The following is a 12,867-nucleotide window of genomic DNA, read 5'->3' as shown; positions in this document are numbered from 1 at the left end:
GACGTCCAATCCACTGAGCCACACCTGCCAGGGCTCTATAAAAATTTTTTAAAAATTTCTTTAGGCTATATAGACATAGGCTTTCTAGAGCTGGTAGAGAGATAATATTCATGTTTTATTAATTAAAAAAAAAAACTGGCAAATATGGAGGCATTTCATTTACCCAGCACCAACAGGCTATGAGGTTTTACACAGAATTTTCCAAGTAACATTAACTTACCTTCCCAAATACCATTAAAACATTTAATGGGCATTTAGCCAAAATATATTGTAATTGTCCTTGCTTTTTTTGCAAAAAAATATAAAGGCAGAATTCAATTCCAGTGTCACTTCAGGGATTGGGGGCCTACTAGGAAATCGGCTGTAAATATTGACTCAGTTTCTTTTCTTTGAAGAAAATCAAGTTTATAGAATAAGAATGAGCAAGTCAAATCTTTACCAAAACAACCCCTTTATTAAAGAAGACTCTGGTGGAAAACAAGTTTTCCTCCCCACCAGGCCCATGGAGCCTTCTGTTGAAGAAATTCTCCAGGCTCTGCCCAGGGTAGCAGGGCCAAGAGCAGGGTCCAGGGGTTCTAGAGCTGAAAATTCAGCAGTCACGTCTTTTGTTGAGCTTTCAGTAAAGAAATATATCCTTGCACCCATTTTTCCTTTGGTTGTACACAGACTTTCCGGCCTTTTTTGGTAGTGAATCTGTGGGAAAGAGATGCTTACAGTCAATACTGAGAAGGGATGGAGGGCCAGCCACCTGACTCATATTCTAGCCTTCCCACGCCCCTGGTCACCCTGTCTCTGCTCCCTTTTCTGACCCTGGCTCTCCTTCCTCTCAGATACACACTTCCCGCTGGAAACCATGCTTCCAGTCCCACCTCCCAGTGAAACATTCTCCAACAGTTCTAGTCCGATAACCTATACCCTGCCTCTTAACTTTTTTATTTTAATCTAATAGCTTTACTGAAATATGATTCACACACCATACAGTTCACTCACTTAAAGAGTATAATTACCATTCAATGGTTTTTAGTATATCCAGGGATGACACAACCATCATCAATTTTAGAACATTTTCTTCACTCCCCAGAAAAGAAACTTATATACATTATACCACTTAATTATTTTATTTTTAAAGATTTTATTTTTTTATTTTTAGAGAGATGGGAAGGGAGGGAGAAAGAGAGGGAGAGAAACATCAATGTGTGGTTGCCTCTCACATGCCCTCAACTGGGTATCTGGCCTGCTACCCAGGCCTGTACGCTGGCTGGGAATCAAACCAGTGACCCTTTGGTTCACAGGCCAGCACTCAATTCACTGAGCCATACCAGCCAGGGCTAATTTATTTTTTTTTTAATTGAGAGAGAGGGAGAGAGAAATGGAAGAAGGGAGGGAGGGAGGGAAAGGAAAAGAGGGGGAAAAAAAACATAAATTTGTTGGCCCACTTATTTATGCATTCATTGGTTGATTTTTGTATGTGCCCTGACTGGGAATCAAACCTGCAACCTTGGCATATTGAGAGGATGCTCTAATCAACTGAGTTATTCAGCCAGGGCTCCCATTTAATTGTTAACCACATTATCATGGGCTGTTTACCATGACTCCTGCATTCCTTACATATGATTCCGGATTTCTGCTATGGGAAGTGTCTAGTCAAGGAACTAGTATAAATGACCCATGGACATGGACAACAGGGTGGGGACTGACTGTGGCAGGGGGTAGTGGAGAGCGATGGGGGGAAACTGGGACAACTGTAATAGAACAACAATAAAAAAAGTAATTAAAAAAAGAGGGTGGGGGCGGTTGTGGTTAATGTCCCTGAATATCCTCTAGCCTTCCTGAGTGTACTCAGCCATGAAGGGAGCCTAGATCCAACCATTCTAGCCTGGAGCACCTTGCAGCGTCCTACAATGTTATACAGCTCTCAGGAAGGCCCTGGTACATGCAGGGCAGAAGAGCCAAGAGAAAGGGAAAATAAGAGAGAGGAAGTACTTTCTGAATGTATGGAAGCATGCCATTGTTCCTGTTGAGAGATGGAGGTCTATGTCTTCAACTCTTGAATTTAGGTCAGCCTTAGGGACTGGTCAACCAGAAGAGTGTGGCAGAAGTGACACTATGTGACTTCAAAGGCTAAGTCAGAAAAGATGGTGGAGCTTCTTCTTGGTTTACTGGATTACTTATGCAGGAGCCTTGAACCACCTTGTAAGGAGTCCTCCAACCCAGGTCACCATACTGTAAGGAAGCCTAAATTAGCCCAACAGAGACCACACAGAGAGGCTCCAAAGAGAGAGACATGCCACCAGCCCCAGCTATTTCATCTCCAGTACCATCTGACTACAACCACCCAGCCAAGCCCTTCTGGAAATTCAGACCCACAAAAAGTATAGTAGATAAGAAACAGGTCATTATTGTATTAAGCCCCTAAGTTTTGGGTTAGTTTGTTATGCAGCCATAGATAACTCATATAAGCCTCTCACTTTCCTTTTACAAGTGAGGAAACTTGACTTGCCCAAGGTCATACAAATCGCTTGTACTTGTAAGTGACAGAGCCACTGCTCTGAGCCCAGTTCAGGACTCTTTGCCAGCTAAGTTAAGCTTTACTGAAATATGATTCACACACCATACAGTTTACTCACTTAAAGAGTATAATTATCATTCAATGGTTTCTAGTATATCCATGGATGACACAACCATCATCAATTTTAGAACATTTTCTTCACTCCCCAAAAAGGAAACTTATATGTCAGTTAAGTGTTGATGACTCTAAAGCTCCAGAAAGCCAATCAAGACACAAAGGACAAGGCCCGGGACATCCTGAGCCCAGAGTGCTGCCCTCTATATCTAGGCACTTGAGTATCTCTTTCCCATCCTTTACTGTCTCAACATGATGGCATGCCGGTTGGCCTCTGAAGCCCCTCTGTCCCCTTCTGCACCATTTCTCATGCTCAGGAACCTTGTGTCCTGGGGAGCAGTGACAGGTCCCTCCCTGTGTATTTGTACTTCAAGATGTTTTTGTTGAATGCTGGTGACTTGGTTGTCACCCTGCCCCTGCATATGGCAGTGATGTGGCCAAATTTTGCCATTTACAGATCTTTTGTTGAACATGTACTGTGTGTAGGCACAGTACTAAATGCTTGGCATGTATTATCTCGCTTAGTCCTGCCAGAGGCCCTGTGAGGTGTGTGTCATCTCTCCTGCCACCAATGAGCCTGGCATGACCTGGCTCCTGTTTACTCGTCTGCCTTGTCAGAGATGTGCTTGACCTCCTCCCACTCACCTGCTGCTCCCTCTGCCTCGTACCCCCGTGCTCCTTCCTGCCCCCTTCACCTGGGCCACCCTCACTGATCCTTGAGAGTCTCAGTGTAAATGTCACTTTCTCAGGAGGACCTCCTGACATTGAGTAAGGTCCTCCTGTGACTATGATGGGGAGTGACAGAATACACCACCCCAAAATATGCCACTTTGGCATAAAGATTATTTTGAGCTAAAGGCATTTTAAAAATCAGATGCAAGAAGGGTTCTCTGACCTCCTCCTTTCTTCCTGAAAACAGGAGTTACAACTCCTATGTAAAAAATGTCCACCCTGTACCAGGAGGAAAGAAACACTTGTTTCTTTCAGAGACAGGGAATCGGGCCAAGACAATTCTGTGGCAAATGACGTTGTTAAGATAACTCTTATCACGCTTTAGCCACTCCCCAAACATTTTAGTTACTTTTCCACAATTGCCTCTCTGTTCAACTTAGTATAAACGCATTTAGGTTTCGCCACTTTTTTTGGCATTGGGGGGTGGTTTTCATTCTCCTATGAGGGCTCCCATGTACATGTAAAAATCTGTTCATCTGTCTGTGTCCATTTAATTCTCAGGCCCAGCCTAAGAGGGCAGAGATGCAGTTGTGCCTCCCCTACAGGGACAAGCTCCCTCCTGCTCTCCTTCCTGCTGTCCCTTTCAAGCACCCATCACAAGTGTGATTATCTATTTTGTGTAAGTGTCTTTTAATGTCCCCTTTCTTATGCTAGATGTAAGATCTACAATGACTGTCTTGTTTTCTCTTTTAAACTCAGCACTTAGCACAGCGTAGTACATGGTTTGGAAGTTAGGAAACCAAAGCTCAGGGTCACATTTGTTAGGGTCAGAAGCAGAGCAACGACCCAAGTTAGCAGGTTTCCATCCCGAGGCTCATCCTGGCAGTGTAGGAGCCTGCCTTGTACCCACCGAATTAAGTGGCTGCCAGGGACCCTAGAAGCCCAAATGAGAAATACTCACATCACAGCCTGCTGGGAGCAGCTGTTCCTAGTGAATTCATAGCTTTGCACCTGTTTCCAGGGAAGGGTCCTTTGGCTGAATCGTAAGCAGCAGTACTTGGCTACATCACTGCCACCTAGAAAACAGGGAGAGGAAGGAGATTGGAGACAACCCTTTGCTTCTACTCCCAGTCATCCGAGGAAGGGAGATGGCAGTTACATACGTGTGGCAGCTCCAAGATGAACACCCAGGATGAAAACTAGGAGTGCAAGGGGAGCCATGGGGAAGCTCTTCATGGTCCTGCAAGCCAAGCCCTTCACAGCCTTCTCCCCAATTCCTCCTGTCCTAACCAGACCCCCTTTTATGGGGCTCAGCAGTCCCTGAAGATGATTCCAGATAATTATGTAGTTGAGAAATTTGACACTGCTATAAATAAGTAACCTGATACCCTTCAAAAGGAAATTAAAAAGTGAAGCACTGTCATCTAGGGGAAGGGGAGGAGCCAGCATGCGATTGAGAAACTCTTGGCTCTGTGTTATTCACCACTTTCTTCTTGGAAAAACAAAATCAAAGGAAACGAAGAAATAATTCCAGCGAACTGACCTAAATTCCTTTACAACACAAGTAGTTGACCAGATAAATTCCTGGCTCTTACCTGAAGCTCTCTTTGCTTTATAAACATTGCTTGTCTCTTGGTGAGATATGAAAAGTCTCGGGACATGTATGTAGGGCAGCCAGACCATGACAATGGATGTCTAAGAACAAGGCTCCAGGCACATGCCTTTTGTGTTGTTAGCGTCAAATATCACCCCCCACAGGGCACGAGAGCTGCTTGGGGGCACTGTGAACTACCTCATCTGGTTTAGAGGGTCAAAAGTCTGATGGAACATCATAATCCTCTAGAAAGAAAGATAAACATCTTCCCAGTCCCTCCTTTGCAGCTCCTGAGTCAGGCTCTTTGGAAGGAGGGAAGGGTACAGGAATCTATATTTTAACCAGATTTTGCTGAAATGGGGAAAGTGAATTTTAAAAAGGGGCGGTGACTTCTGCCAGAAGAGTCTTAGGAAGGGGTAGATGGGGTTTTTAGATCCTTGTTTCAAGACTACGCTCAGTCATTCCCACTCCTGATATGACTCCGAACTATGAAAATTTTAATTTAAACCCTGGGTGGTGTTGCTTAGTGGTTGGAGAATCATCCCATAACTAAAGGGTCTCAGATTCAATTCCTGGTCAAGGCACATACCTGGGTTGTGGGTTCATTCTGGGTCTGGTAGCCAACAAACGCAAGTCCAGGCATGTATGGGAGGCAACCAATAGATGCTTCTCTCACATCCATGCTTCTCTCTTTCCCTTCTTCTCTCTCTAGAAGCAATGAAGAAAATGTCCTCAAGTAAGATTTTAAAATTTTGAATTTAAGGTAAAAAAAAAAAAAAAAAAAAAGGCCACAGTCATTCTGTACCATAGACTTTTTCCATGCTAGCTGGGACCTTCAACACCCCCTACCCCAGACTGTTTTAACTACTCTGAGTACAGGGAACATACTGTTGAACACAGCTTAACCTAGGACAGCTCTGACAGTTACCACAATGTTCTCTTAAATTCTTTTAAAATTTTGGCTGGAATCTATCTATATTTCCATTGCTTCTACTTATTGACCCAATTCTATAAAAAAAAAAAAAAAGTCTAATTTCTATTCCCTTCTTTTGGTAGCTTTCAGCAGATTTAAGGACTGTTATTTCAGTTTGGGTTTCCCTAGAACAGGCCCTAGGAGGATTCCAGTGTAAGCAGATCATAAGGGAGGTGACACCAGAAGGCTCCAGGAGAGGAGGAGGAAGCCAGAGGGGGAAGAGCAAGTGCCAAAACACGGAGGGTTATCAGCCTCCACCACCAGCAGCTAAAGCCCATTTTCACTACGGGGTTCTGGGAGCCAGTGCAGAACCAGCCTGAGTCAGCCAAATTGAGGGATGAGGAAGTGGGGACATAAACCTCCCAGCTCTCTGGATGGCATTGGTTGCAGGCTGCATCTCCCACTCCTGGTTCATCCTCTGAGCAGGCTGAACTTGCTCTGATTAGGAAAAAGGCCCTCAGGCTGAGTCCACGTGCTCCTCAATGAGCAGTCTTTGGCTCACAGAGGGAATGATGAGGTGCTATGTGTGGGACTCCAACAGCCCCTTCTACAGCCATTATCATGTTTGCCCCTGAATTTTCTATTCTTTAGACTGAACTCCCCTATGCCTTCCATCTGTTCCCAACCATCCTACTGGCCACCTTGGCACATCGGTTTTGACTTTAATGAACAGTTACAGGGTGCTGGGAACGCAAATGTTTCATAAATGGGATACATAAACACTAACTATAAGAGGGTGATAAATTGGACTATATAAAATTTGGAAGATTTATTCATTAGACGATACCAATAAAAGAGTGAAAGGTTATCTGTAGCTTGGAAGAATTTTGCAGTACATCTGTTCTGGGGTGAATAGTGTCCTTCCAAATTTGTAACAACCCAGAACTTCAGATATGACCTAATTTGGAAAATAGGGACTTTGCTGTCACTAGTTGAGGAGGTTATATTGGATTAGGGTGAACTCTTGTGGTATTGTGATTTATAATGAGAAATACATATTTGGTCTACATCCCCTGGCACACAGGTCCTAAAACCTTTGTAATTTTCTGAGTGGTAAAAGAAATTGGAGCATCTTTTGTTATAATATTTGTTTTCTTAATCCCCAGTTCATATACTAGCACCAGAACAATAAAGGCAAAAGAAGTGTCTTGTTATTCATAGCAAAACCGTTTCAACCACACCTTTTTATTCGAATCACGTAATTCTTGGAAAGCCCCTAGGTGACCACAAAATAAGGAGTGGTTGCCAGGAAACCCAATCTTGTGATCAGAAGTTTGTAATTTTTGGCCCACCCCTGAATCTCCACAAGAGAGAGGGGGTGGAGGTTGAATTAGTCCCTAGTCATCAATAACTTAATCAATCCTGCCTACCTAATGAAGCCTCCGCAAAAATTTCGAAAGAATAGAGTTCAGAGAATTTCTAGATGAACATGTGGAGGAATTGGGTAGGTGGTATGCCCAGATAGGGCACGGAAAGAAGTTCAGTGCCCCTTCCCCAACCTTTGTCCTGTGCATCTCTTCCATCTGTCTGTTCCTGAGTCATTTCCTTTATAAGAAACTTGTGTCTAGTTAAGTAACTCTAGTTTTCCTGAGTTCTGTGAGTCAATCTAGCAAATAATTGATCCTGAGGAGGGGGTCCTGGGAAGTTCGTCAGAAGCATAGGTAACAACCTGAACTTGCAATTGGCATCTGAAGCTGGGGCAGCCTTGTGGGACTGAGCCCTTAGTCCAAGGAATCTGACATTATCTTCATGCAGATAGTGTCAGAATTGAGTTAAATTGTAGGCTACTCAGCTGGTGTATGAGAATCGCTTGGTGTGAGGAAAACCCTCCTGCATCGGCGGTTAAGTATTAAGAGTAGAGTGTTGTAGTAAGTAGACAGAAAACAGAAGAGTATCCTTATAAGAAGGCTATCCAAAAAGACAGGGACACAGAGAAGTCCACGCAAGGAGGGAGGCAGAGATTGGAGTGATGCATCTACTTACCAGCTAAGCACCGTTCAGGATGGCCAGGAGACACCAGGAGGTAGAAAGAGGCAAGGGAAGATTCTTCCCTAGGGCCTTTAGAGGCCATATAGCCATTCCAACACCTTGACTTCAGATTTCTAGCCTCCAGAACCATGACAGAATACATTTATATTGTTTTAAGCCACCCATTTTGGCTAAGAAGCTCTAAGAAACTAATGCAACATGTATTTGTAAAATGATTAAAATTGAGAATATATAGAGAACACTATAACTCAATAAGAGAAGATCCTTGACTTCCGGCCAAGATGAAGATGTAGGTAGACGGGCTGTGTCCCCCTCCACAACTAAGAAGGAATACAACTACCTCAAAACTAGAGACAACCAGAAGATCCAGAAAACTGAGCTGCATGGAAGTCCGATAAACAAATACATAATGAAGAAATACTCATCCAGACAGGTAGGAGGGGCCAAGCCGGGGTGGAGAGGACGCAGTGTGGCAGTGGCAGCTACAGTGACTGTGGTCAGCAGGTGGAAAGTGCAGTCACACATTTTAAAAAGTAGGTAGGGACAGCTGGGGAGTGCTCCCAGCACCAGATCAGACCACACAGCTCACGGTTCCAGCGCCAGGTACAATAAAGCCTCATTGCTTCTGACTGTGAAAACTAGTGGGGGTTGAGGCAGAGGAATAAACTACTGGTCTCTCAGCAGAGTCCATTTAAAGGGCGCCATGGTCCTAGAATGTCTGCAGATCCACCCACTCTGGGAACTACAGCCAGAGCAACAGCTAGAGGGGTGCCAGTCCCTTACAGGAAGTGGGAGAAGTACCTGGAAAAGGACAAGTACTGAGCAAGCAGCATTGTTCCCTCTCAGATCTCTCCCCACCTACAGCGTCACAACGTGGTGAAATAGGGTTCCCTGTACTGACAAATACCTAAAGCTCTGCCCCTTACAACATAACAGGCGCAACAGCTCTACCTAAGACACAGAGGCAAACACAGGAGCCTGTCAAGATGAGGAGACAGAGAAGTATGGCCCAAAAAAGGGAACAGATCAAGGTTCCAGTGGGAGAACTAAGTGACAAAGAGATACCCAACATAACAGATGAAGAGTTCAAAACACTGATGATAAAGAGGCTCACAGACTTTACAGATATGCTTGAGTATGGCAAACACAGAAGGGAAGAGGTAAAGGCTATGTCAAGTGAAACAAAGGAAAATACAAAACCAATGGTGAAGGGAATGAAACAGGGATTCAAATCAATGATTTGGAACATAAGGAAGAAATAAAGAGTCAACCAGTACAGAATGAGGAAACAAGAATTGAAAAAAATGAGGAGAGGCTTAGGAGTCTCTGGGACGACTTTAAATGTGCCAACATCCAAATCATAGGGGTGCCAGAAGGAGAAGAGGATGAGCAAAAAATGTGAAAACTTATGTGAAAAAGTAATGAAGAAAAACTTCCCTAATTTGGCAAAGAAAATAGACATACAAGGCCAGGAAGCACAGAGAGTCCCAAACAAGTTGGATCCAAAGAGGACCCACCAAGACACATCATGATTAAAATGCCAAAGGTGAAAGATAAAGAGAGAATCTTAAAAGTAGCAAGAGAAAAGCAGAGAGTTACTACAAAGGGATGCCTATAAGACAATTAGTTGATTTCTCAAAAGAAACTTTGCAGGGAAGAAGGGACTGGCAAGGAGTATTCAAAGTGATGAAAAGCAAGGACCTACAACCAAGATTACTCTACCCAGCAAAGCTATCATTTAGAATGGAAGGACAGACAAAGTGCTTCCCAGACAAGATAAAGCTGAAGGAGTTTGTCATCACCAAGCCCTTATTATTATGAAGTGTTAAGGGGACTTATTTAAGAAAAAAAGGATCAAAACTATGAACGTTAAAATGACAAAAAACTCACAACTATCAGCAACAGAATCTAACAAAATAAAAACAAACTAAGCAAACAACAAGCACAGGAACAGAATCATAGGTATGAGGATCATTTGGAGGGTTATCAGCTAGGAGGGGGAGGGGTGAGAAATAGGGAAATGGTGCAGGGATTAAGAAGCATAATTTGTTGGTACAAAATAGACAGGGGGAAGTTAAGAATAATATAGGAAAGGGTGAAGCCAAAGAACTTACATGTACAACCCACGGACATGAACTATGTAGGGTGGGATTGCTGGAGGGAAGGGGGATACTGGATAGAGGGGAGCAAAGTGAAAAGAAGTTGGGCAACTGTAACAGCATAATCAATAAAGTATACTAAAAAAAGAAAGAAAATGACAACATAATAGTAAAATGGCTGAAACGTAAACTCTTTATGAAAGAGGAAACCCAAACAATGAATGAAAAGGGGCTTGGTTTTATTATCAGAGGAATGAAACTTAAAACACAATGTGATCCTACTCCTCCATATCCACCAGAATGGTTAAAATGGGAAAGATAGAAAATACCAAATATTAGTGAGATGTCGCACACTGGAAGCTCATATACTGCTGGTGGGAGAGGAAAACTATTGGCAGTGTTTAATGAAAGCTGAACATACACATGCTTTGTAATCCAGGAATTCTGCTCTTAGGCATATACCCAACAGAAATGTGTACATATGTTCACCAAAAGCTATTGTTTGTAATAGAACCAAACTGGAAACTACCCAAATATCCACCAACAGTGGAATGGAAAACAAATTGTGGCTTATTGATACAATATCACAGACTGACAACTCTGTGTGTGTGTGGTGTGGCAGAAGGTGGGGGGTTGTAGGGGGAGGGAATGAGCAAAACAGAAGAATAACTCATGGACATGGACAACAGGGCAGTGATTGTGGGGGGTTAGGGGATGGGTGGAGGTGGAAAAGGGTATGGGGCATACATGGTAATGGAAAAAATAAAATAAATAAAATTGTATTAAAAACGTAGCCTAATACCATACAACAATTAGAATAAACTATAATTCCACACAACCATGTAGATGTATCTCATGACCTAACGCTGAAGAAAAGAAGCTGGGTACAAAAAACAAATATTGTAGGATGTCATGATTATAAAATACCAAACAAGCAAAACTAACCTATAGTGATGGAAGTCAGAACAGTGGTTACCCTTTGGGGATAGCAATGGGAAGGGAGGCCCAGGGGGATCTCTGGGGGGCTGATATACTCTGTTCCTTGATCTAGGTGCTGGCACACTCATTTTTCCTCCTGAAAATTCATTGAGCTGTGCTATTGAGAATTGTGTACTCTTCTTTTTATATATTATATCTCAATAAATTAGTGAAGGGGAAGGAAATGATATGGTAAATAAGACAAAATAATTCTGCAGTTAAAGAGAAGTTTTATTGAAGTCATGACCTTCCAATTCCCCTTCCTTCCTCCTCCCCACTTTCTATTCAGAATGTTTCTCATTTCAATGAAAAGCACCACTGCCTATCCTGTCAGCCCACATCTTGTCTGCACTGTTTCTGCTCCACCCTTTTAAATTCTGCCAGAGCTCCTACCAACCTCCAGACTCTCCAGAGTTTGCCTTTCCTGCCATACTCCCTGGGATCTGAGGTTAGGACCTCTTCTTAGCTTAGATAATTGTATCATCAAAAACCCTATTTCCAGATAAGGTCACATTCTGAGGTTCTGAGTGGACCTGACTTTTTGAGGGGTATGACTCAACCCAGTACAGATCTATTACAAAAATCTCCCACCATGTAGATTGCTTTTCCACTCTTTAATTGGTATCTTCTAATGAATATAAGTTCCAAATTTTAATCTTGTTCAATTTATCAACTTTCTCCCTTTATGGTGAGTAATTCTTGAATTTGTGAGACATTTGGGTCCCTTTGGCCAAGGAGCATGTCTATAAATGGACTTCTATGGAAACTCCTCCTTGGTTCTTGTGCACCAGGCTAATCTGGCCAGGGCCTTGAATGTGGTCCTTTTTTAAAAAATATGCTTTATTGATTATGCTGTTGCAGTTGTCCCAACTTCTTTTCCCTTTGTTGTCCTCCACCCAGTGACCCCCCAACCTCCAGTTGTCACCCCTCCTTCATCCGTGCCTATTGGTTGTGCATATAGTTCGTCTCAACATCTTCTTATCTACTCCACTCCCTCCTACTATGCTTCTTAATTCCCGTACCATCTCCCTCCCTTTCCCCTCTTCCCCCTCCCGGCTGACCTCCCCCTAAAATGTTCCCCATACCTATTATTCTTTTCCCACTCTCGTTGCCTACTCAGTTTGCCTCAGTTCCCTAGTTTCTGTGGTTGTTGTGATACAGTTTTCATTTTAATGTTCATAGTTTTGATCCTCCTTCTCCTAAACAAGTCCCTTTAACATTTCATATAGCAGTGGTTTGGATCTGATGAACTCCTTCAGTTTTACTTTGTCCTGGAAGCACTTTCTCTGCCCTTCTATTCTGAATGATAGCTTTGCTGGATAGAGTAATCGTGGCTGTAGGTTTTTGCTTTTCATTACTTTGAATATTTCTTGCCAGTCCCTTCTTGCCTGCAGAATTTCTTTTGAGAAATCACCTGATAGTCTTATTGGGACCCCTTTGTATGTAATTCTCTTCTTCTCTCTTGTTGTTTTTAAGGTTCTCTTTTTATCCTTAATTTTTGACATTTTGATTATAATGTGTCTTGGTGTGGTTCTTCCTGGGTCCAGTTTATTTGGAACTCTCTGTGCTTCCTGGACTTGTAAGTCTATTTCCTTCCCCAAGTTAGTGAAGTTCTGCATCATTATTTTTCACATAATTTTTCCATTTCTAGTTCTTCTTCTTCAACTTCTGACAACAATATGATTTGGATGTTGGCCTTCTTATAGCTATCCCATAGGTTTCTGAGCCTCTCCTCATATTCCTCACTTTTCGTTTCCTCTTTCTGCATCGGTTGACTGTTTGTTTCCTTCCCTATGTTCCAATTTGTTGATTTGATCCCTGGTTTTCTTGCCCTCACCACTAGTTTCATATGTGTTTTCATTCATTTCAGCAGGACTAGCCTTCATTCCTTCCCTGTCTTGTTTAAGATCTGCTGTTAGGTCTGTAAGTATTCATATAA

General features: G+C 42.8%; 1 protein-coding gene across 1 annotated transcript; it reads right to left on the bottom strand.

Moving 5' to 3' along the window:
• Positions 1 to 434: 434 nt before the first annotated feature.
• CCL26 (C-C motif chemokine ligand 26) lies at positions 435 to 4,680 on the bottom strand. The gene is made up of 3 exons (XM_090276863.1): positions 4,459 to 4,680; positions 4,257 to 4,371; positions 435 to 693 (listed from the first exon to the last, which is right to left on the bottom strand). The coding sequence occupies exons 1-3, from the start codon at positions 4,529 to 4,531 to the stop codon at positions 597 to 599; spliced, it is 285 nt and encodes a 94-aa protein (XP_090132989.1). The 5' UTR covers positions 4,532 to 4,680; the 3' UTR covers positions 435 to 596.
• Between the last annotated feature and the right edge of the window lie 8,187 nt (positions 4,681 to 12,867).

This window comes from Furipterus horrens, unplaced genomic scaffold (assembly GCF_987537825.1).
Source record: "Furipterus horrens unplaced genomic scaffold, mFurHor1.1.pri manual_scaffold_5, whole genome shotgun sequence".
NCBI classification, from domain to species: domain Eukaryota; kingdom Metazoa; phylum Chordata; class Mammalia; order Chiroptera; family Furipteridae; genus Furipterus; species Furipterus horrens.
Note: the sequence above shows the minus strand (reverse complement) of the source record. Positions and strands in the feature narration are given on the sequence as shown.